Source organism: Sinocyclocheilus grahami, unplaced genomic scaffold, assembly GCF_001515645.1.
Source record: "Sinocyclocheilus grahami isolate Dianchi unplaced genomic scaffold, SAMN03320097.WGS_v1.1 scaffold154.1, whole genome shotgun sequence".
NCBI classification, from domain to species: Eukaryota; Metazoa; Chordata; class Actinopteri; order Cypriniformes; family Cyprinidae; genus Sinocyclocheilus; species Sinocyclocheilus grahami.
The window spans coordinates 397618-422114 of NW_015505333.1; the positions used below are offsets into that span (position 1 = coordinate 397618).

The following is a 24497-nucleotide window of genomic DNA, read 5'->3' on the forward strand; positions in this document are numbered from 1 at the left end:
CCTGGTTTTCATGGATCTTATATGCCTGGTGCCACAGAGCTGAGCAACATCTTTTCCACCAAATGCGGTGGAGGCTGTCCTCCCTAAGCCAGTGCTCGCCTGGTGGATGTGCGAACTTCTCTCAGTATCAGTGCCTTCATTTTCCACCACGTTTTCACTGACTTGAGAGCCATATGATGATGTAACAAACTATATTACTTTCTAACCTGTTTATAAACAAAGCAATTAGGTACTTTTTTGCCAGCTGTTATGAGATTTAATTTACTCTTGAGTCTTTATTCCATTACAAGCTGCTTTTGATGCAACGGTCATAATACAATTCACATTAAAGTAAATTAATTTGTAAATTAAATTATTTTAGAACAAAACAAAAACAGTACAGAACAAGAACAGAACAAACCAGAATAAAAAAAAATGTTGCATTAGCATACCAGGCTTTTCCAGTATAAACAGCTTTGTTGAAATGAATTTACAAACCAGTTTATGCTGTTAACTGGACCAGCATGGTCATACCTATACATACAATGCACTGCAGTTTCCAGCTGAAATGACCACTGGTAGTAGTAAAACACCAACGAGTTTTATTTATTTTTCACACAAATGATAATTAGAGGGGCAGATTATCAATTAATAAAGACAATTTTTGAGAATGGAGTGAGGGAATGGAGTGAGGCCGGTGGAGTAATTGATGATGAGCGACACCTGCACCACTCACCGGTCTCGAGTCCCACGGAGGAGTATGGGAAGCCAAACGACCCAAATGTGGGACGAAACAGCGCGGTATTAAAGTGTACGCGCCGCGCTGACCTGGCATAGGCGCGGCTCAATGGACCGAGCTGCGCGACCGACTGGACAGCGCAGAGAGGACGTGTTTACTAGCGCCACCGAACTGACAGTGCGGCGCTGATCAGTTACAACAGTGCAGCGCGAACGTTACTCTTCTTCTTCTTCTTCATGTTTTATGGCGGGTGGCATCCAACGTTAGGGTGCATTACCGCCACCTACTATGCGAACATTACTCTCCGCAGAAGTTTGTGGTTTTTTTCCTGCACATAACATAAAGAAAATCAGTATTAAGTTATTATATTTCTTTTGCTTACCTTTTTACTACATGTAAAAAGTTGTAGTTTGAAAAACTGCAAATATAACATATATAAGACTTTAATAAATGTTCGATACCATAGTCCTCTTGAGGAGCACACCCAGCTTCTAGTGTATATATATAGATATATATATTATTTTGTAATTAGTTATTATTGTTGTTGTCGTCAAGTTCTATATTCAGCACAATATTGCCCATTTTAAATTTGAACTATTATTAAATAGCCTAGTATATATATTTTTGTTGTCTCTAGTAAAGGGAACGTTGTTATTTAACTTTAACATTGCAATTTTATATAATGGATACGGTTTGTAAGGCTTTTCTCTACACTCCAATTTAAATAAATAAATTTTAATTAATTAAAAAAACTTTTAAAAATTAGGTACAGTGTATGTAAATTCAATATGATGTATTTAGAATTTTGCACTGCATTGTGTTTATCGGAAAACACATTAAAATGAACCATTTTATGTCACTAACCTTTTAACCATACATTTGTAGTTAAACTGTGAGTTAAAAAAAATGACAATCAACCCATGGTTACTTCACTTTTTCTATAGTAAAACCGTTGTTAATTTCCGTATTTCCATAAGGGAAAATGTATGTCCCGACAGAAAAGTATAAGTACATTTTACTCTTTTTTTTTCCCAAGCATAATCATATACTACAGTTACACAAATATCCTTAAATGTAAAATTTACTTAAATATGCCTTGATGAACGAAATATTTCAATTCTAAGAGGTTAATGGAAGTTTCTGCTGTAAACGTGACTACTAAATATAGGCTATACGTGCTTCAAAGTAGCTAACACTACTGTTTACATGTAGTAATATGAAAGATAATAAGCAAAAGAAATGCAATAACTCTTCAATATGTTATGTGCAGGAAAAAAACACAAACTTCTGCGGAGAGTAATGTTCGCATAGTAGGTGGCGGTAATGCACCTTAACGTTGGATGCCACCCGCCATAAAACATGAAGAAGAAGAAGAAGAAGAAGAGTAACGTTCGCGCTGCACTGTTGTAACTGATCAGCGCCGCGCTGTCAGTTCGGGGGCGCTAGTAAACACGTCCTCTCTGCGCTGTCGAGTCGGTCGCGCAGCTCGGTCCATTGAGCCGCGCCTATGCCAGGTCAGCGCGGCGCGAACACTTTAATACCGCGCTGTTTCGTCCCACATTTGGGTTGTTTGACTTCCCATAGAGGAGCTCCGGAAGGATAAAAGGTGGAGTGACGACAGTGAAAGACGAGAGAGGACCAGGCCTGGACTTTATTTTGTGTTTTGGTTCTGTTTGTGCGCAACAGTCGTCCGCGAGGGGATGTCGCGCTATTTTGTGTTTGTTTATTTTATTAAAGTTTTGTTTGAATTTTCACCGGTTCCCGCCTCCTTCTTCCCGACCTACGAACGTTGTTACAGTTATGTTCAAAACGCTTCTACAATAGCGCATTATTTGTAAAACTTAAAAGATTAAAATTTAACACTCGCATGACATTACCAGCTCCATATATGTATGCTGAAATTAATTTACATACCAATATAATTTTTTTCCCTAATGTAGTAAACTTGCTTGGTAGCTCACCTGGTACAGCAATGCACATGCAAATGCTGAGTGCTTGATAAAAAACGAGTCATGATAAAAGAGCTCAAAGACTTGTAAAAGTGAACTAAAATTGCATTTGTTGCTCTTTGAGGTTTATCTCACATCTGCTTGCGTTAGCACAATTGGTTAGGTTTAGGGTAGGGTTTAGTTTAGGTGGTATGCTATTTTTAAACAATTTTTTTAGAGCTACTCATTGGACATTACATTTCTGAACTACCGCAATACACGCAAAAATCAAATCAAATTAATTGGAGTAAAATGTTGGCAGATTCACACTCATTTGTTTTAGATTCAAACTGAACACGTTTTTAGCGCCACTCACAAGACGTTTCACTTTGAAAGTGTCACAAAACGCACAAGAAATGTTGCCACAGGTATGTGTTTCCATTGAACCTGAGTTGAAGATAGTGTTGCTTGTTAAAATAGACATCAGCACTCATGTTGTTGGAGACCAGAATGTATTAACAGCAAATGTAAAGCCAATGTTTCTGGCTCATAATCGACTTTTCTGTGGTAGAAAACGGTGCAAAACACTTGCATATAAGACAGGCACCCTATTGGTGGAAAAAGGGACTTGATTAGCTGTGAAATTCATAGAGCTCTACATCGCTGCAGCATCGGGCATGAGGAAGCTGAAAATAGATGTAGAATAATGAGAACCACAATGGGCTTCAACTAATTGAACAGGATCACACTATTCTTTCCCTCTGCACGGTGGAATGGGTGAAACTCTGAATAATGAGACACGCTCTGGCTCTCTCATTGACAAGGACAAAGCCAATCTGCTGAGAATCAGGGGTCAGAGGTTGGGGGAAACCTTGGTCTCGCGTTCCCCTGAGAGTTTCTGGTCTTTGTGCTTTATCTAGCATTGTCAAGCAGCCTGAGGACTACGAGTCCTGCTTGCTGTCCGAGCAGAGCACGCAACAATAAATCAGCTTCATAAAGGGTCACAAGCTTCCTGCCGCTGATGACTGGAACACGTATTCTGATTATCAACAAAATGGCAAACACATACATCAAGCCTCATGCAGCACTGCAGTGGCTAAACGAGCAGATCTCTGGGTTTGTAAGACTTCCTCTAAGAGCAGCGGCAAAAATGTGCATTGTTTGCAGTATCTCGTGGTCTGTCAGCCTCTTTAAAATCAGTTTGAAACGTTGAGAATAGGGATATGTTATACTCCATTTATAACTATACAACAGCAGTTTGATAATTATTTTTATATATTACACATTCAGCTTTTATGACCTTATTTTAATTGCGCACATACATCCAATAGTTGTACATCCAATAAATTTGACATATCCACAGAATTATTAACTAGTCAAGGTAACATTTTAATAGAAATATCTACAGTCACAGCAAATCACATTTTCTGTAGTCAAATTATTTTAAGTAAATGTTCCGTTTCAATGTTCACAGTAATAATTATATTTAAATTGGTTTGAGATTTTGATTTGTTTTTTCTATGTCTGCTTTTACATTTACTCTATGGTTAGGATGTCACGTGACAGATTCCATTTAATGGAAATGCTCAGTTTATTTTATTTATGAATTTTTCTTAAATATTTAAATAATCTCTAGATCATTTCATAGTGTTTGATTATTAAAAGCAGATGCAGATGTTTCAGGCCACTTCTCTAATTACCTTCTATATTTTATTGCAGCACAAACCAGTGTTTGAACCACCTGTGTGTCTCTAAATCTGTTTTCAGCTAAAAGTCTTTCCAATAAACAGAGCTTCCATCACTGTGGAAGATCAACTGGTCTGTTTACATAAGCATAAAGGATATAATAAAGTCAACCCTCCACAAACATCTCCTCTTGTCCTTCCATTTTCAGGAAGACGATTTATTTTTTCATCCAGAGTTTAGAAGGCAAACAAACAGCCAGACAGATGTGAATACCACCTGCTAGACTCTCTCTATCTTTGTCTCTCTCAGGCCTACTTCCTCTTAACCTCCCCAATCTAGTCTGAGGCTCTAATCTCTTGGTTCACAAATAACAGCACTCTTAAACTGCAGCTGTGTCAATCCCGTGTGCCATATGACCGTCATCTCACGTCAAACAAACTCTGTAGTGTCATCAGCTACCTCCATAAAAGGTTGAACAATATACGTTTTTGATTTGTATTATTTGACATTGCCATTTCTTCTATCCACATCCCGAGGGGTTGTCTCGACCCCGTAGCTTGAAAGCGCCCTGCTGAGTATCATTTGAGGATAATGTTGTGCTCTGATGCCACGCTGAAAAAGCTGTATCAAAACGATCCCTGAGAAAAAAAAAAAGCCTTAAGAGCAGCATTTCCGAACCTCTCTGCAAACCGCATTGACTGGGTCTGTTGAGACTGAACCGATCTAAGCAGAAATCAATGGGCTGCAATCTGTTGAATAAGACTGAAGAAACAAAGGCAGCTCGATGTTTTTGCACGGGAGGATTTTGTCAATTACTCTTTAAACTCTGAAACACGGTCTTGCACTGCACAGAAACATTCTCCTGTTTGTTCTTTCACCTGACGCATGTATATGCCATATACAATCTTAAGCCATGTGAAGGTCAGTAGATACTGAACGCACCATAATAATGAAGGTAACGGGCCCGATGAAACTCCAGATGAAGTGATTGTCCATCCTGAGCCAGCATCTGCAAAGATAACACAAGTTGCGCAGTTTATAGAAAATATGTCTAAGTCATCCTGTTACTTTAGACAAAAACGAGATTTCTAACATGTTCTTTAACAAGTGGTGCTTGCCTACACTTTCTAGATACAAAATTGGCCCACCAGGTGAAAATTGGAGGGCTGATCAACTATCGAGCGAAATTCTCTTTTAACTGTTTCTGATTGTGTTAGAAGTTGATGTAAAGATAATGGCATGGGCACTATTTATTGTCATCACTTGATATCAATTAATTTCATGTAATTTAATGGGTAACCAAACAGTTGCTGGTAGCCATTGACTTCCATAGTATGGAAAAACATGCTATGGAAGTCAATGGCTACAGCAACTGTTTGGTTCCCAACATTCTTCAAAATATCATCTTTTGTGTTCAACAGAAGAAAGAAATTCATATAAATTTGGAACAACATGAGGGTGAGTAAATGATGATAAAATGTTCATTTTTGGGTGAACTATCTCTTTAAGCTATGCTTTTATGCACGGTGTACACTACAGCTTCCGGGCTCACTGCATCCCAGGCACCAATATTTTAAAGATCCATAAAAGATGAATCACCACCAGGTCATCTGAGATTTCGGTATGCAGATAAAAGTTAGGATCATGATATTTTGGTAGTATTACAGCACACCCTGAGTGTACATTTGAGCACCATTTGCTTTTGGAATCTGATAAAGTGTTTGGACCCGGAAAGTCAGTCTTAACAAGCGAATACTTGCGTTCTGACACATGTTGGAATGCAATTACACATGAAATTTAGTAGGTTTTTTTTGTTTGAATCCTGAACCTAAAGTATGAGCAATTGTATTAGTGATGCTTGACTTTACAAACATAACCAATAAACATACACACTAAGGACAGTATCTTTTACTGAGCAGGCTCATGTGGGTTACGTTACAATGTTTTATATGGGTTGATTCCGCATTCGTTTATTAAACGCTGCTCAAAGACAGTAATTTCCTGTAACGGATCCAGTTTCTCTAGAGTGTGACTTCCAGCAGGAAACACTGATCATATAAATCGTCAATGCTACAGTGCTCTAAGAAACCGTAGAAAACATCAGAGACAAATGCAATGCTACAAGCATCGCTTTCATAACATATCTAAAGCAAACCACTGTGCTTCGTATTAAAAGACTAGTGATGTGGAAGACAGGGCCGACACACTACCACCTGTTTATGTGTTATAAGGAGCAACCCAAGAGCCCATGGAGGGCTGAAGCACTGCCATTAATCTGCGTAAAAGCCTCTTTCTCATGCGGCCCTCGTCTCCGATAGAGAGCATTTACAAACAATAGGTCACCAGAGACTCTTTGAACAAAAGACACTAACGCATCCAGCACTGCCTGGAAACCACATTTGGTACTGTAAGGCATCCTCTGAAGACTTCCTGTGTGTGTGGTACCTATGGAACCATCAGATTGTGGTACGCTCCTGCAGACAGCACTGCATTTTAAAAAAAGAAAAAAAGAAAACGCTCTCTTACGCATTCTTAGTGCCATAGCTCCTGTAGTCTACAGCAGCAGAAACGCCCACGACCACAGCGGGGAGGAGGTATCCCGTAATGTAGAAATATCTCCTGCGTGAATATTCGCTCTCGAAGACCTCCACCAGCATCAGATAGAGCTGAACCCCTTCCAAACACATCCACGCGAAAGATGCCAGAAAAAAGTAATGCAGGATTCCTGCAATTATGGAGCAGGCCATCTGTGGGACAAAAGGGTCAAAGACAAATAAAGTTGAACATCTAGTTTATCTTGTGTACATACCAAGTTAAAAACTAATTTATTTAATTTAATTTCAAATTTAATTTAATTTAATTTAATGGCTGTTTTTTAGCTTTTTAATTCTGTTTTATTTCTTTCAGCAATTTAATGACAATTTGATAACTTTCAGCAATTTAATGACATTTATTTATTTATTACTAACATTTTATTTTTAGTTTTTACTAACCAAGGACAGTTAAACAACATTTTGACATTATCTAGTTTGATTTAAATTGAAACATTTAAAATGTGTTCACTATATAAAAGGTTAAACTATGTTCATTTTATTTCATAAATTAAACACAAAAAACAAATTCAAGTTACTGACTCTATCTATGTTAATTTACAAAGTAAAAAAAAATAATAATAAATAGACAAACAAACTTTGTATTTATGTGGGTTTCAAAATTATTTTTTTATAACATCTTTTCAACAAAAGTTTTGATTTAATGGCTCTAAAAATGTCAGGTAGTGTAGTTATGCAGTACGTAGCCAAGAGTATGTGGACCCTTTTCTAATTAATGGCTTTGGTTGGGCCTCTTAAGTCCAGCAAAGACGAATCTTAATGCTTCGGCATAAAACAACTGTCTAGAGAATTGTGTGCTTCCAACTTTTTTGGCAACAGTTTGGGGAGGGCCTTTTCTGTTTCAGCATGATAATGCCTCTTGTGTACAAAGCGAAGTCTGTAAAGAAATGGTTTACTGGTGTGGAAGATCTTGACTGGCTTACACAAAGCCCAGACCTGAACCCCACTGAACACATTTGGGATGAACTGGAACAACGAGCCAGGCCCCATCTCTGATGCCCTTGTGTCTGAATGGGAGAAAATCCCCACAGTCATGTCCCAACAAAAAGTGTAAAGCCTTTCCAGGCCTTTGGAAGTAAAATGCTCAACAAACATTTTTTTTCTTCATATTAGTAGTAGTCAAAAACTATAAGGTAGTTTTTCAGTAATATAATTTTTTTTTTACTAAAAGTTGAACAACCTTGGCATTTTTAAGTTCAACCATAACAATATATAAATAAAAATATATTTAAATAAAAATAATAATGAATAATAAAAAAATAAAACATTAATTTGAAATGCATTTCTTTAAATAAATTCCGGACAAAAAGCATCAAGTTACTGACAAAAATCCAGTAATCCTGAAAAGCTATAATCATGTGTCAAAATGCAGCTCGAACTCACTGGAACTCCCTTCAAAAATTTGTCTTGGATGTTGTGGACACGTCTCTAGACATTTCCATGAGACTAGCTGAAAACATCCATTCAAGGTAACGTTACCCTGGGCTCCGTCATGTCGATTCCGATGAGGAAGATGAGCTCAGCGATGAAAAGGTTGATGCACAGGTTCTTATGGATTGTGTTCCTGTCACTCTGCAGCCCACGGAAGAAACAAAAGGTGAATATGCTCATGGCCAGACAGATGAGGGATACCACGATTCCCACACGACTGATGACGCTCAACAACAGCTCCTGGACTTTATCTGCACCCTGAGACACAAACGTATAGAGATGGAGGGAGAAAATGTTGATGCAGATCACAACTGAGTAGATTATAGAAGGGATCTAATGGGGGGAAAAAAAGTATTGCCCTTGCTCTATCTTTTTTTTTTGTCCAGATTGAAATCCAAAATTTAGCAAGACACAGCACATGTGCCAATTAGATCAAATTTGTTTGTGGTTATGTTTTTGCAATTCAATTTGGTAACACTAGTGGCACAGACATTTCAGTTTTAAACAGACAGTTTAATTCATAAAACTGTTTTTGTTTGAAGAAACTTTTGCTATTATTAAAAGTAGACTAAGGCCATGTCCACACGTACACGGGTATTTTTATAAACTGAGTATTTCATTCTTCCGTTTTAAAAAAAATCTCCGTCCACATGAAAACGCAAACGTATGCTATGAAACACTGTCAAGAGCATGCCAAACCAACAAGTGGCGATATAATCTCAACCATAAAGCCATTTTGGCCAATCAGAAGCCTGAAAAAGTTTCCAGTAGGCGGAGATAACAGCGCAGGTTCCGACGTCACAAGCCAAAAACTCCGGTTTCGCTGTCTACATGATAACACTGCAACCAGAGTTTTTGAAAATCTTCACCCTGGCAGGCGTTTTCAAAAATATTCGGTTTCGGTGACTGGTGCTGCGTTTGCGTGTGGACGAATGGCAAAACCGCATAGAAAAAGCTGCGGTTTTAAAAATAACCACGTTCATGTGGACAGGGCCTAAAACAGGCCGCTTTGTAGCCGTCTGCAATCCAGTGAGTTATCAGTTGGCAGCGTTTGGCTTAGAGAAGCAGATGAGTGTTGGTGGCGTATATTATAACAGCTGGGTTTCACAGTAAAGCACGGACAAAAGCTTAAATATTTATGAAGCTCGCATCTTACCAGCAGCTCTCGATGAGCCATGAGCACCGCAAAGTTAGTGAGATGACTACAGGAGCAGGTGGTGTGACTTTTATTGGCGTGGATGAGTTTGCAGCCCTGAGTGGACCAGTATCCCATCATGGTTCTCTCAGAGTAGTTCCAGAAAGAGCAGTTGGAGTTATAGTAATGTTGCATCTGGAATCGACAGGAGGAGACAGAAACATTCCTCATGAGTTAGCAGACGATAATGAATTGATATTTAGTAGCCATCTCTCCGATGATGACCGTATAATAAACGGCATCGTAATTCACTCTGACTGTTGGCATTCACTCTTTCACAAATGATACACTGGCCATATCAAACAATCTTTTGAATGCGCAGTGTGTGTTCTCACATAAACGACTAACGAATCTAATAAGGTTAAATGACTGCGAAATGTAGCATGGGACCATTGATTATATGAGGTGCTAACAGGGGGCAGAATGGTTTGAAGGCATGTCTGTGGAAATCACACAATTACTTTGATAGAGAGCAAAAATCAAGCCCGGTCTCCTCTGGGAGCACTCCTGACACTTTAAAAGAAAGCGAGATGATAATTGGTCCTCTGGTAATTTCATCCTGCATTGTATAGCTAATCTGGGAGTTAATTTTCCACTCCAAAAAAAGGAAATTGCATCATTTACATCCTAATGTCGACAAACGAATTAGTTTTCATTAAGAATTTGGTCTAGGCTGGTAATAATCATTGGTTCAGACTTTGTTAATTTCATGTTCGATGGCTTAAATAAACCCCTCTGTGACCTTGTAGGCTGTTTGAATTGAGACTGCTTTTATTTTATTTTATTCGCCGTCTTGCTTTGCTATCCCACTGCTTTTACGATCCCTTTGTTTGTTTATTGCTTGCACTCACGTCAATGTGCTCCAGGGTGAAAATCACAGGCTCCGATATAAATACACGACTGGATTCTTTGTTTATTGAGGCGGCAATGACGTCGGAATTCACAGCCACGGAGAGGTTGCGTCCGTTAGCTTCGTGGCCGAGCTTCATCGTCGCATTCTCCGTGCTTAGAAACTGCCCCAGGTTCTTATAAAGGGCAAAAACCAACTTGGCAACACCTGCGAAGAGAAAACGGCACACCTTACTTCTCATTAAAGACCATTATGTCAGTGAGTCTCACAAAAACTGTCAAGAACATGTCTGGGTGTTATTTCACCTCATAGTTAATAGAGGAAAATAAGAAATTACGTTTTGCGCAATTAAAAGGATGTCTATTAAGAGTAGGATTTTGCAATGTGACAACAAAACTGCAATGATTTATCATTGAAATAGTTTGTAAAGTACAATTTTAATCATCTTAAATCTGACATTTACCCACATACAGTACATCAAAAAAATGATAATCTCATAAATAAATGTATATACCCCACAAACGTTCCTAATTTTAGTATGTGCATTTTATTCCCAAGTGACCCTGCAGCAGACCAAGTTTTGATTGTCGAAAACAACATATGTTGAGCAGTATGTTCACATCAATGTTCAGATATTTTTCTGACCATTAGAGCATTTGTATCTCCATAGTGACAGGAGCGGCTGGATCTTATATGTAGTTATTCTCACTGGAATTGATACGAATGAACGTATATGAGTGAGTTTGCATATGGTCTGGAATGTACCATTACGACTGTTGAGTTTCACCGTATTGGAAGACAGTTGGATAGAAATACCACCCCTGCCGCTCTGGGGAAACCTGAAATCTTGAACCTGCCCATCTGTGCTCAGCACGTAAACATCCAGAACTGCAGAGAGAAATCCGATGTTTCACAATGTTAGTTCAAGCAGAAACAGAGAGAAAAAAAATGTAAATAAAAAATATGGGGGTATTCACTGAGAATGAATTGCGGTTTATTTGCATGCATCTAACGTTGTTCGGTTCACTAAAGGAATTATGCAAATCAATTAGCGGTGACAACGCACCCACAAAATCTGTGCTGAACGCAATTTGCATAACGCTATTCTGAATTTTTAAGTGCTAGGTTGTAGCGGATGTAGCAGACCGCAGCAATATGGCTTACTTTACTAGCAGTTTAAAATGTGTAAAATGAGCTTGTCTGGATATAAAAATCGTATCCATCATCTGATGCATAAGTACTGTCATAATTAACAAAATTGCAATTTTTAATCTGAAAATAAGTTTTCTAAATAAGGCACAATATATAGAAAAGAGATATGTTTGCACGAAACAATGTGAAAATATGCTACACATGTTTAGTGAATTCACTCCATGACCTAATAGGCCAGAATTCAACTGATCATTTGTGGGTTTTTGGACTTTGTATTATCGACGGTATGCAAAATATAAAAATTTATACAGGAGAGTGTAAACATTAGGCCCTGTAACTGGTCAAAATTTCTTTATTCACTATTTTTAATTGCATTTTTGCCTTCACTCCATTTTTAAAAGGTCCTGCGGTGTGGCAAATGAATGGAGTAGAAATATTCCATGTAGAGTCTCAATTAATATGAGGTCATAAAAGCTGCATGCATAACAGTAATAAAAGGATTTGGAAAAATGCTGTTTAAAATAGTATAAGACGGAGTTAGCATGCCACACTGCAGTACATGTCAACTTCCCAAAAGTATTTTATGTCAACCACCCATGTGTTAGTGGCCACTGTTATTAAAATTTCACAGCTGAAACATATTTTCAAACTCAAACTGATCAGCTGCAAACTACACTGTTTACGTTGTCAGATCTATTAGTTTTGCGCATTGCTCGAACTCACTTATATTGCTGGCTGGTACTTTCACGATGGCCGGTTCCATTAAATTGTCAGCAAGGACAAAGGCTCCTTCCTCCAGGGTGTCCAGTAACATAGTTGCGGCGTGTGTCTGCTCCGTGGTATTCATATCTCGCCATGATTTCAGAGCCTCCGGTCTGAGGAGGTTGTCGACTGTATCCACGATAGCCTGCAGCCCAATGAGACGCTTGTGTCAGCACTAACCACTGTAGTAAGGTCAAATGTCAAAGCCTTGACTTTATCAGCAGCTCTCTGGCCGTGCCCAAATAAAAGCAAACATGCACACTTTGTTTTAGGTCATTATCAGGTGACACACATAAAAACAGGCTGCAGAAATGAGCCCGCCATGCTCTGTCTGTCTCAAGAGTGCAGTATTGAATGTCAAAGGCTCTTCAAGCACGTAAACGGACACATATGAGGTAAAGAAAGACAGCTGGTCATGACGCCTTATAAATGCAAAGCGTCCTTTAAGATAAAGACACCATTGTTCTGTGTCGTCAAAACTGAAGGTGCAGACCACTATTTTCCAATATCATCCATTTGATCCTACTTTCAGTATGAAAACACATTTATTGTAATGTCTCTAGGTCTTGATAATATGATTCACAAAATTGAAAAAAAGAAAAGAAAAGCCACCTGTTAATACTGTCGGAGAATTCCAAAAATGCAGTAGTTTTCTACAAAGGGATGTTACATTTGAGAATACAACTTTAAAATCCTACTTCTACAAACACTCACATTTTGGAAATGTTTTACCTTACAAACTTGCACTCTTATATTATTCATTCAGAGCGACTGTGCACACGCACACCACCAGACTAAAATATTGATTCATACTTGTCGCCTCCTTTGATAATTATTGCTCATCTGATGGTTTTGCCATCTCTTTCTCATATGGGCTCTAATTTCTTACATTTTTGTGGTCATTTTTAACTACTCTCAATACTAAATCGTTTTTGCTCCTACACACCAATAAAAATTAAAAGATGATATATGCATCTTCACAGTCGAGGGTTTCACATTTATTTTACACTGATTTGCCTTTCCAAAACAATGCTGCCTTTCATGTGATCTCTACATAATCTCTCCTGTCATACTTATTTTTTAATCATTTTTGCTAGGTCTAAAATCTTTTAGCAGTTCAAACTGCTGTGGCAAAACCAATGTAGCAATCAATAAATTTCAAGCACCACAAATTGACATCTACCCTTTAACAAAAAGTTGAGCGCAACAACAACACATGCACCGCCAACCTGCAACTCAAGCACATGTCAACAGACATTAACATGACTTTAGCAATAACGAAACTGAAAAAAATAAAAATAAACAGACCACCAACAAACACATAAAAGGTATGAATTGGGCATAAAAATTGCAGCCACACAATTTCCAATTCACTTGAAATATTGAACCTCTGGGAATGAGGACACAGGCGGAGTGAAATGCTGTGGCGACAGTGAGAATGAAAGACACAGGACCATGCTGAGAAACAATAGCAGGAAAAGAAGAAGAGAAAGTACAGAAACAAGTGAAGAGCATAGTAGCGTTGCACAGATATACCTTCATATACGCCCTGCACGTCCTTTCTCGCTTTTGAAGCTTTTTCATTTGAGAGAGGACACACACAAGAAAAACAGACCAAAGAAACACAGTTAGAAAGGTTGATGGTGTACTAATGGGTTCTCCAATCCACAAGCACTTCAGAAACACAGTATAGCAGTTGGATCTGCTATGATGAAATCATGTAACGGATGAATGTAGGGGTGCACAGAGTGGCCTTGCTTTCAGAACAACAATTTGGTCTGGTGATTTCAAAACCCTCAGGTGCTCTTTCAAGTAAAAATAGAATCAGTAACTTATTACCATCTGAAATATGCAAATTAAACATATGCAAAACAATATTCAGATGCAGACTGTCTAAATCAATGTGTGGTCTACCTCTATGGGATCGAGGTCAGGGTTGGGGATTGGAGTTGGAAGCTGGACTAAGAGAAGGGGTTAGAGATTAGGTGTAAATGTGAGGTTTAGGAATAATGGTTAAGATAAAGATTTAGGGTAAGTAACTGGGTGCTGGGTTAGGGTTAAAAGTTGGGATTCAGATTAGATTAGGGTCAGGAAAAAGATTTAGGAACGGAGATTGGGGATCACATTTGGGGATACAAGTTGGGTTTCCAAATTGTGAGTAAAATGCAAATTAAACAAATGCAAAACAATAAGTAGACACAACTGTCTAAATCCTAGTTCCCCAACCCTGCTCCTGGAGACCCACTGTCCTGCAGATTTGAGCACATACACCTGAACCAACTAATCAAGCTCTTCAGGATCACTTGAAAAATCACAGGACAGGGAAACTGGAGCAGGTTGGAAATAATCATTGCAGGAACAGGGTTGAAGACCTAGAGTCTAAATCAATGTGCGGTTTACCTCTATAGGATCAAGATCATGGTTGGAGATTGAGGATTTTATTTGGAAGCTGAACTAAGAGAAGGGGTTGGATAGGGTCAGAGATTACATGTACAGGTGTGGTTTAGGAATAATGGTTAAGGTAAATATTTAGAGTAGGAAACTGAGAGCTAAAGGTTGGGATCCAGGTTAAATGTAGGATTTTGGGGTCAGATTTAGATTTGATGATTTGGGATAAACGTTTCTGAATTGTGATGCCAAATCAATGGATGTCCAAATCAAAGTGAAGATTTTCTTCTATAGGATCTGGATTGTGTGTCTGTACCAGAGGAAGGAGTGGGGTTGGGATTTGAAGTTAAAAGTAAAGTTTAGGGTTAATATTTTAAGGCTGATGTTAGTCTTGGAGTTAAGATTTATCATAGGAAATTAGGGGCTGGGGTAAGGGGTTAACATCAGAAATAGGGGTTAGGGCCATGGTTCACTGAAGCAGTGCGGGGTCAAGAGAAATAAATCCTTGATTTAGAATTTAGAGTTTGGTATTAAGGTCTAGAGTAATAGAGTAAATGTTTAAACTAAGGATGTTGGTCCTGGAACATGTAGCGTTCATGTAAATTACACTGGCCGTTGTCCACGTGGCTCCCATGAGACAAATGACATTCTTATGCTATAGTGCACTGGGGGATCCAAACTCTTTGTAATTAGGCTAGGGTGCCTTCACTCCCTTCCACTGACTTGTAACAACGAAATTAATTTGAAAGAAAGGCTTCACTCTTAGTGCGTACAGCCTGTGCTCCAGCCATCTGAGTTGACAGATATCCACCCAATTCTTTGACTTTAATGAATGAAACACACAAAAAGCCATACAGACAACACAAGAGCTGAGAAAGAGGTTACTGTCTTTAACCAAATGAATGTTACTTCAAATACTTTGAATATGCCCTTCAAGCTCTGCGACTAAAAAGGATAGTTCAACCAAAAATGATTGAAACATTTATAAATGAAAATTCTGTTATCATTTACCCACCCTCATGTGGTTCCAAATCCATAAGACTTTTGTTCAAAACACAAATTAAGATATTTATTTTTTTATAAAACCTGAGACATTTCTGTCCCTCCATTGACAGTCTATTCAACCAAAACTTTGAAGCTTCAAAAAGTTCATAACAACAACATAGTGAATTAAAGTTCAATCCAAGTCTTCAACATGATCACTTTATATGATGAACAGATGCATAGACCACATCAAATATAATAAAAAAAAGCTCAATGAGGTTTGTTCTTGCACATCAAGCATGTAGAGCTGCCTTTGGCCATATGTGATGTGCTCTATTTATATGCGTTGATCAATGTGTATATGTGAATAAAAGCCTAAATTAATTCAACATACCATGTACCCTCAGAAGACTTAGAATAAATCACTTTAATTCATATGTTTTACTTCTACAAAGTCTACTTTTTTCAAGCATCGAAGAGTAGGTTGAATGGACTTTTTCTGTGACTAAGATGAGACGTTGACGAGCTAAAACTAATATCTGATGATAAAAACTATGACGAAATTTATGCCTCGTCTTCGTTAACAAGAAGAGATGGACTTTAATGTTATTTGAGGACTACCGGACATTCAAAATACATCCTATAGGCTACTGTCTTGTCCTTCAAAATGTGCGTCCCTGTAATTGGATTGCAGTCGGATAAAGGGCGTTTGCATATCTAGTCTCAGTATGGCAGCCGCAGTGGATGGATAGGCTACCAAAACGCGAACTAGCAATCTGAAACAATGGCCTCAGCACCCCAAGGGTTAGGGATAAGGTGACCAGACATCCTGTGTTTCCCGGGAGTCACAATTCATTGTCGATTAACTTAAAGTTAGTGAAGGCGGTATAGGCGGAATTGTGCTGATAGAAGTGCTCTCTCTCGCGCACGCTCGGCTTCTTCAGTTCGCATATACAGCGCACGATCAGTTCTCAGTGCTCAAATACACACACAGCAGGCCAAATGTCTATCGTGTAGAGTATCTCACATAAATGCAGTCGTTTATGGATTAAGTGAACGTAAACAGGTGGGTGAAAACTGAAGGTGTGTCAGTATTACATACATGATTTCCGTCTTAAAGGGACAGCATTCCTAATTAAGTACCTATCCGTGTCATTAATGTTAACCAACAATAGATGTTAAATAAATATGTTAAGTAAACCTACTGTATCTGAAAAATGAGTTTAATTTGTATTTCTTACGTATTTGTCTTATTGCCTTATTCTGCTTCTTTTTCAAAAATTATAAATATTATACAATATATATATATATATATATATATATATATATATATAATATATGAACAACTATATTTTTTATAAATTGCTCCTTTTTCGCTACTGTTAAAGAATAGTTCACACAAAAATTTAAATTGTCATCATTTATTCAAGTTTTTCCAATCCTTGATTCAAATTTCTCATAAGCTTAATTGGTTTGGTCTAAAGAGAGAAGAATTAATGGCTATTTTTGTTTGAAGACAACATAGAGCCAAAAGAAAAAGAAAAAGCTCATGTTTGATGAATGTATGCCCTCAAGATTCCTAATGGTTGAAGTAAATGTTACATAACGGCCAGTTGTAACCGGAAGGGTTAGGATGCATTTGAGGACATCAAGCAGTCTCTCATATGCGTTTTAAATGCAAGGCATAGGCTTTATATAAAAGCAGCTAATCATTTTTGTAGACTGATAACTGGCTTCATTCATCTCCATGTGACCTATTTTCAGAGAGCACTCTGAGTGCGTTGTAATTTGCATACTTGTAAAATGCAGTGAAATATGTACTATTCTAGAGAAAGTATGAGAGCGCACTAATACTGGGATGTTTTACCTTGTTGTGATACCACAGGCTCCTTTGTCAAGTACCATTTATATTTGCATCTAAATAATTACCTAGATATTCCTTATTTCTTAATCGTTCTTTCATTTCAACTTTGTCGTACATTTACATCCATGCATTTAAAAAAAACTGCTGTGGCAGCTTTTCTACAACTAAAAGTCCTCATCCATTGCACAATAAGTTATATTACCTGAAAATGCATGTACAGATGCACACCAGACAAAGTACATCATCCAAGCATCTTGGGATAGTAGGCAAAACCCACAGTGATTCACTCCAGTCTGTGTATTTATACTATTCTAATTCTCTAAAAGCATGATGGGGTGTAACACAATGAGTTTGATGCCGTTTAAGATTCTTATGAAGCAAGTCTTCTTTAAGCAAAGTGACTTGATACGTCCAAGGCATGCTGCTGCTTATTAAAGAATCATGTTGAGAATGAAATCCCATTAATACCTTATTGAAGCTGCGGCCGGTGGAGTCTTTCTCGCTGGGTCGCAGTTCCTGTAACTGAGCGTCTAGAATATCCACCAGCTGCTCCATGAGCCTCATGGTAGAGCTAATGTCACCGGCAAAGATGGCTCCTTTGGTATGTTTGGCCAGCTCGTTCGCCAGGTTGGCTGCGTTTTCCCCGCTCCGGATCTGAGAGATTACACAAATTAACCTCACAGCATGGCTCTGAAAAATATCATTTTGTATCTACGAGGCTCTTGACTCCCATTATGACATCATAACGCTGAGTCAGCAATAGCCCTCGTGAGCAATTACAGCTATCATTAGAAACTGGTAGCACTTTAGAAGAGCATTTGGAAGTACTTCCAGGGTTTCAATGGCCGAAGCTTTTCTTCTACTTTCGTTCATTTTTGTGGGTGTACAGTAGGAAGTTTGGTGTCCCATTGTGCACATCCATTCTATTTACAGGAAGCATCTCACATTAACGCAAAAGTGCACACTGAAAAGAGCACAAGATCAATCTGTAAGATCCCTACTGGATGTTTGAAGGCTTCGTGTCTTCATCTTAACAAGTGATAACAGAAGGAATGAGCTCCAAAATATGGCACCAGAGAGTATTTTATTTTTATGACGTTATGCTCTGAAAACTGCCACATTTTTTTTACTCCTCGTTCTGCGAGGACAGAAATATTCTGGAACTACAAACCTTTTGAGCGACTTGATTCACCCAGTGGGACGTACAGTTGCTCAGATCTGGGCCTTTTGGGTTCCAGGTCCCAGTGGAGAGAACGCATAGATAGGAGGCAGTGCCTGTTTAAATAAGGACATTATTATTATTATTATTATTACATGGATTGTCTGTCATAATATGAGAGCCATTGAGTGATATGACTCCAGTCTGTGTCTCCAGCGAAATTTATTAATGCTCTTTCATATTTAATTGTTATAATTACATTCATTAACTTTTACTTGTAAATGTATCTTTAATGCCATTTCTTTGTCAAGTACTTTTTTTCTTTTCTTCGTTTATGTTGTTTTGTACTATACTCGTTTTGCAAGTTTTAATTGTATGCATCAATGCTGCAAATGCTTTGACAATGCAAATATACAATATACAATGCAATATTTTACAATGTACAAACACCTTATTTTATATTTTATAACAAGTGTCAGTTACACACGTTACATGTACTTAATTTAGTAATAACAATTTTTTAAAAATTACATGCAACTAAGCCTAAAGCAAACCTTCATCCTAACCCTAACATTATAGTAAGTGTGTCAAACAATAAAATATCAGGAAAATAGTTTGGCAATATTGCAAGATGGTCAGATGGTACTTTGTTGCAAAGTACTTTCCTTATACCATGGATCTGAATGACTAGCATATTTATATACCTTTGTATTTGCATGGTATTACGGCACATTAAAATAATGGAATTTGTCCAGAAAACCACAACAATAGTATTACTATAACAATATATGCAAGGGGAAAAAATCATCCTAATATCATGGCCCTTTTGTGAAAGATGTGTTTTCAAACTTCGACACTATTGTCTTTTATACTTTATGTATAATTTGGTGTCGACTTTGGATTATGGTCCTTCAAAAAAATGCAGAACATGCAGTCGGTAACTCTCAGAATGAAAGCACCTAGATGTCTGTTATTATTTTACAGAATGCCTTTGCAATCTGATTTATGGGTAGAAGTATTAATTTTCTCTTTGTTGTAACAAAGGCAGTTTCTCTTAAGATAAGTACGTCTGTAGTGCTGTAATGAAAATGTGTCTGACTCTATTAAGCTCAAAAGAACCGTCAGTTCAATGTCAAAAAAGAAGAAATATTACCTTCGCAACAGAGAACAATTTCAACCCAAATATTCAAATGAAATTGTGGCAATAAGCACCTAAGTACTAGTTCTAGCATGGTGGAGAATTTCCAGTGACTTCCACTGTTTTTACATCGAGCTAATCATGATTTCTAAACATTACCCTCACCCAAACCATTTAGAGTTTTCAAAAACTAGACATTTGTATGTTTATTAAGCCACTTTCTTCATCGGGGTTATTGGCCCGTCCTCAAAATGCAGGCAAAACAAGACAACACAAACATAATTTGGATGTAACTACAACCCAGGCTCATGTGCTTGTGATGACGTTTCTGCAATACTGACATTACGTACCTTATTGCTCGTTTCATGGCAGTTTCAGAGTAAAACATCCAGTGAGTGGCGTTACAACGCGCATTCAGTACATGACCGTGGCCACATATATTTATTACGTACAGTCAAGTATTACGGCATTTTAATAACATTGCTCCAGGTATGTTTTGTGGTGGTTCAGAATTGAAATGTCCAAGGAGTGTCAGAAAATACCCTACCCCTACACCAAACCCAACCCTAAACCTACCTGATAGTTTTAATTAAAGCAGAAGTGATACCGTGCAACCGTGCTATTTTAACACATGGGTTTGAGCTGTTTTGTTGAACCGTCATTTCGTACCGGAGCACTTCACCTCACAAGTGCAACGCCATATCGTGTGAGCTACCAAGGAAACCCATAGAGTTAGAAAACCCATACATATGAATCTGTATATCTGGTGCTAACATTCAAAAGTATAAGTGTTCAAATCTCGCAGCATGGTAAAATTGTTTTGAGGCCATAACATAATATTGTGCAAGGAACAGTGAGAAAATTAGGCTTTCGAAACACTAGCCCTGTAAATCATATATATATATATTTTTAGAAACAACAGTAACAGTAACTTTTACTGTTGAAAAATGATTACTTTAAGTGAACCCTTGGACTACCCCTAAAAGTCTTCTTTTTTTATTACCAAAATTCCAAAAACTCTAGGGTTGTTGCCATGTGGATTTACTAGACCGTCTCATTCTATAATTTAAAGCGGAGAAGTATAGCCTTAGAGGGACTGGTCTAAAAAGGACACAGCCTCCCTAGGATACATCCCTCCGATTGGGAAGCACCCTAACATGAGGGATGACTGTGGGAGTCATAGAATAAACGGTTGGGCTGGGGGAGGGGATAAAAAACGGCACACAGAGGAAAAGATTGAAACGTGTGGGCAAAGGGAGAAGGTAAAACTCACATTAAAGGTGGTGCAACTAATAATTATGTAGCAGCATTAGCAATTGTAATAATTTTTAGTTCAAAGGAGGTCTTTAACAAAAATAGAGGCCACTGAGCAGTCTCTCCAAGTGGCAGTAGAAGCGAGACTAAAATAAAGCCAAATCCATTAGTGGTCTTCTGAACACAAAACTGTTTTCTTTTTTCAGACAGGAGCAGAGAAGGCTCTGCATAAATTTCGCTAACCATAAGCAGTGTAATATCACATGGCAATTATCACAATCAGTGTCAAACTAATTCCATTAATGATGAGCAAAAATTAAGTGGCAAGCAGCGTAATGTGTGTTTTCCACCCCGATTCAGATGGCAAATATAAATGCTGTCTGTCTCCTCCACATCAAGATGATTCCCCATTATGAAAGATGATTCCAGTATGAATATGCTGCTGGTTTTAATCATTTTCCCTTTCAATAAACGGCGCATTTGAAGCTATTTAGGATCCAAGTTGAAAACTTAAAATTTCATAGAAGGTAAACAGAAAAAAATGGCACATTTTATATTTAGTTTGATCGCTTGAGATTGCCGAACAACATTTTCTGAAGGCTAAATTGCTTCTTTTGATGCCCTTTTGTTGAAAATTTCATATTCAATAAAATGTTGTTGAAAAACAGTTTCTGGCCTGTTTATGTCTGTAATGTAATTCTATGTCTCCAGTCGCAGGTCACCTTTTAGTAGCTATGAGTTATAAAAAAAATATTTACACCCATACTGTTACAGTCTGAGCAAAACTAACAATTTCATTTCTAAATGAATATCTCTAATTAAGCCAAACAGTATCAGCAGCAATTAATCAGTCACAGTTAATACTGACGTACTGCAGTCATTGATACATTTACAAATGTTATACTGGCATATTTCTGCTCAAGTTGCATCAAATAAACTAGAAAAACTGTATATTTCTAATTTAAATATTTAAATAATTCTGAACAATAATTGGTTATTGTGATATAATCTGATCTGATATAAATCTGACATCTGAGTTTTTACTTAATTTTTTCTATATTTTTATCTAGTCTCTTATAGTGGTTTCAACTGTTAAAGATTAACTTGCCACTATACAGCACATACAAATGATTGTAGGTCACGTGATTTGCCAAAATAGCTTAACAGTTAATCTCGTAACTGCTCCATCCCTGAAGAGGTTTTTTTTGGCCTCTGACTTAAAGGGGAGAGATTTCTTCCTATAAAGGCAGGGGCTTATCATATCTCACATACTCTAGTGGTCCGTTGTTCCAGTGTCTCAAAATCAAGGTAATTTCACAGCTATCAAAGTAAAGTGGAGCAAACATCAACTCTACGGAGCACAACTCTGACGGCAGTGTGAGTGAGCTGATTATTGAGCTGATGAGATAATCACCACATCTAAAACAGAGAAATCACATCAGTATACAAATGATGGCAGATTAGATTCAAGTGGGGATGGGGGTATCATTCAACTCGTGCACTGCACAGGAGCTAAAGCTAGTGAAATTAGCATGTTTTTGTCCTTCATCAGCACTGATTGTTGAGCTAATTACTTCCTTTACAGGCGGCTAAAAGAGAGGCAGAACATACACGGGCACATTCAATCAGCCACATCGTATAAGTGTGAACCACAAGTGGATACATTGTGGTAACAATGTGATAACATTTCCTTAATGAAAGATTTGAACCCTCCGAGGTAACACCCCAGAGAAATGTTCAATGAATTTCAGATCTGAGTCCCAATACTTTGCAACTGAAGTGATATTGAGTTGATATTTCTTACTTAATTGCTTGCTTGTGCAGGGATGAATTTGCTCGATGGTTTTAATTCAGTGGCGGTAATCGCTTCAGGCTAAAGGAAAGCTGCTAGCACATGCTAAGAATGACTCGGATGATTCTGTCCTGATCTCAAAAATAAGTCTGATATAATAAGTAGTGCAGATAGTAATGTGATTATGAATGTCATACATAGCCTTCGGAGAGGTGTTTTGGCTCCGTTCCAAAAGCTAGCTAGCTGCCTTGCAGTCTACCGTCTGCATATTCACCTTTTAAAACAGCACCTTATGAGAAATGGAACCTCAACACAAAAAAGCATTCCCCGTGAACCGCACAGGAGACTCAAATTACAATTATTTCAATATGGTAAGGAGTTAGCATGTTGCTAAGCTAAGTTACATTGTAATACTCTAAGTGTAAAACTGCATAGCTCTTACAAATAAAAAGTGACATTTTTAAATAGTTTTTATAATAGCCCAATATTTATATGTGTGTGTGTGTGTGTGTGTGTGTGTGTGTGTGTATATATATATATATATATATTAGAAGCTTCTCAACAATGAATGAAATTTGCCGTGCACAGTAAGAAAAATTAATGGTTAGAAAAATGGAAAAAGTACTTGTTATTTTCTGCCATTTTCTGGACATTTCCTTTTACCCAATGCAATGCGTAATTTAAAATAAGTGAAAAACTATTAATGGTTCATTAAGCCCTGTTTTTACATATTTTTTCTTAGATTGTATTCGTATATAAAAAAAAACAAGAAAAAAACCCTCTCGATTCATACATTATCTTGGATGATTTGAATGAAATTTGCCGTGCACAGTAAGAAAAATTAATGGTTAGAAAAATAGAAAAAGTACTTGTTATTTTCTGCCATTTTCTGGACATTTCCTTTTACCCAATGCAATGCGTAATTTAAAATAAGTGAAAAACTATTAATGGTTCATTAAGCCCTGTTTTTACATATTTTTTCTTAGATTGTATTCGTATATATAAAAAAACAAGAAAAAAACCCTCTCGATTCATACATTATCTTGGATGATTTAAAAAAAAAAAAAGCATTCTGAGATTGCATTCTCTGTGAAGGATATATGTGAAGCTGCCTTGAAATTTAGCCAGTTAAAAAGGTTGCAGCCTTCAAATGAGAACCATATCTATGGCTAGTTATTAACATAACAGGTAGACTTTGAGGTGCTTTTGAATGCTTTTGAGCAGCCTACAAATAATTTGTACCTTACAATCTAGTATCTTGTCATTTAGCGCAGGGGTTCACAAACTTTTCAGCCCACGGCCCCCAAAATAACAGTGCCAGTAACTCGGGACCCCACTTTCCTCTGAGGTGGTTAAAGTATACAAACGTTTTGCACAATGGCGCACATGCACTTATATCATAATGACAACACAAAGGAACACAACAGTCTAACAACAATAATATTATTTTATACTAATTTACTCATTACTTACATTTCAACATTAATCTTACCTAATTAGTTGGGTGGGCAACATGCTGGAGTACAAAACTCCACGTCAGAGTTTTATTTTTAATTCAACTTATAGGTTTTTATTTATGGGTAA

The 24497-nt window shown here is 37.5% G+C and overlaps 1 protein-coding gene across 1 annotated transcript in view; it reads right to left on the reverse strand.

Moving 5' to 3' along the window:
- adgrl2a (adhesion G protein-coupled receptor L2a) overlaps positions 1-24497 on the reverse strand; it is an 81814-nt gene that overhangs the window by 17504 nt on the left and 39813 nt on the right. Inside the window, exons 5-13 of the mRNA XM_016282101.1 lie at positions 18742-18845; positions 18039-18224; positions 12296-12479; positions 11186-11308; positions 10422-10627; positions 9532-9705; positions 8424-8633; positions 6859-7079; positions 5275-5341 (exon numbers count right to left, since the gene is read on the reverse strand). Of these exons, the coding sequence (XP_016137587.1) occupies positions 5275-5341; positions 6859-7079; positions 8424-8633; positions 9532-9705; positions 10422-10627; positions 11186-11308; positions 12296-12479; positions 18039-18224; positions 18742-18845 (1475 nt within the window). The remainder of the gene's footprint in view (positions 1-5274; positions 5342-6858; positions 7080-8423; positions 8634-9531; positions 9706-10421; positions 10628-11185; positions 11309-12295; positions 12480-18038; positions 18225-18741; positions 18846-24497) is intronic.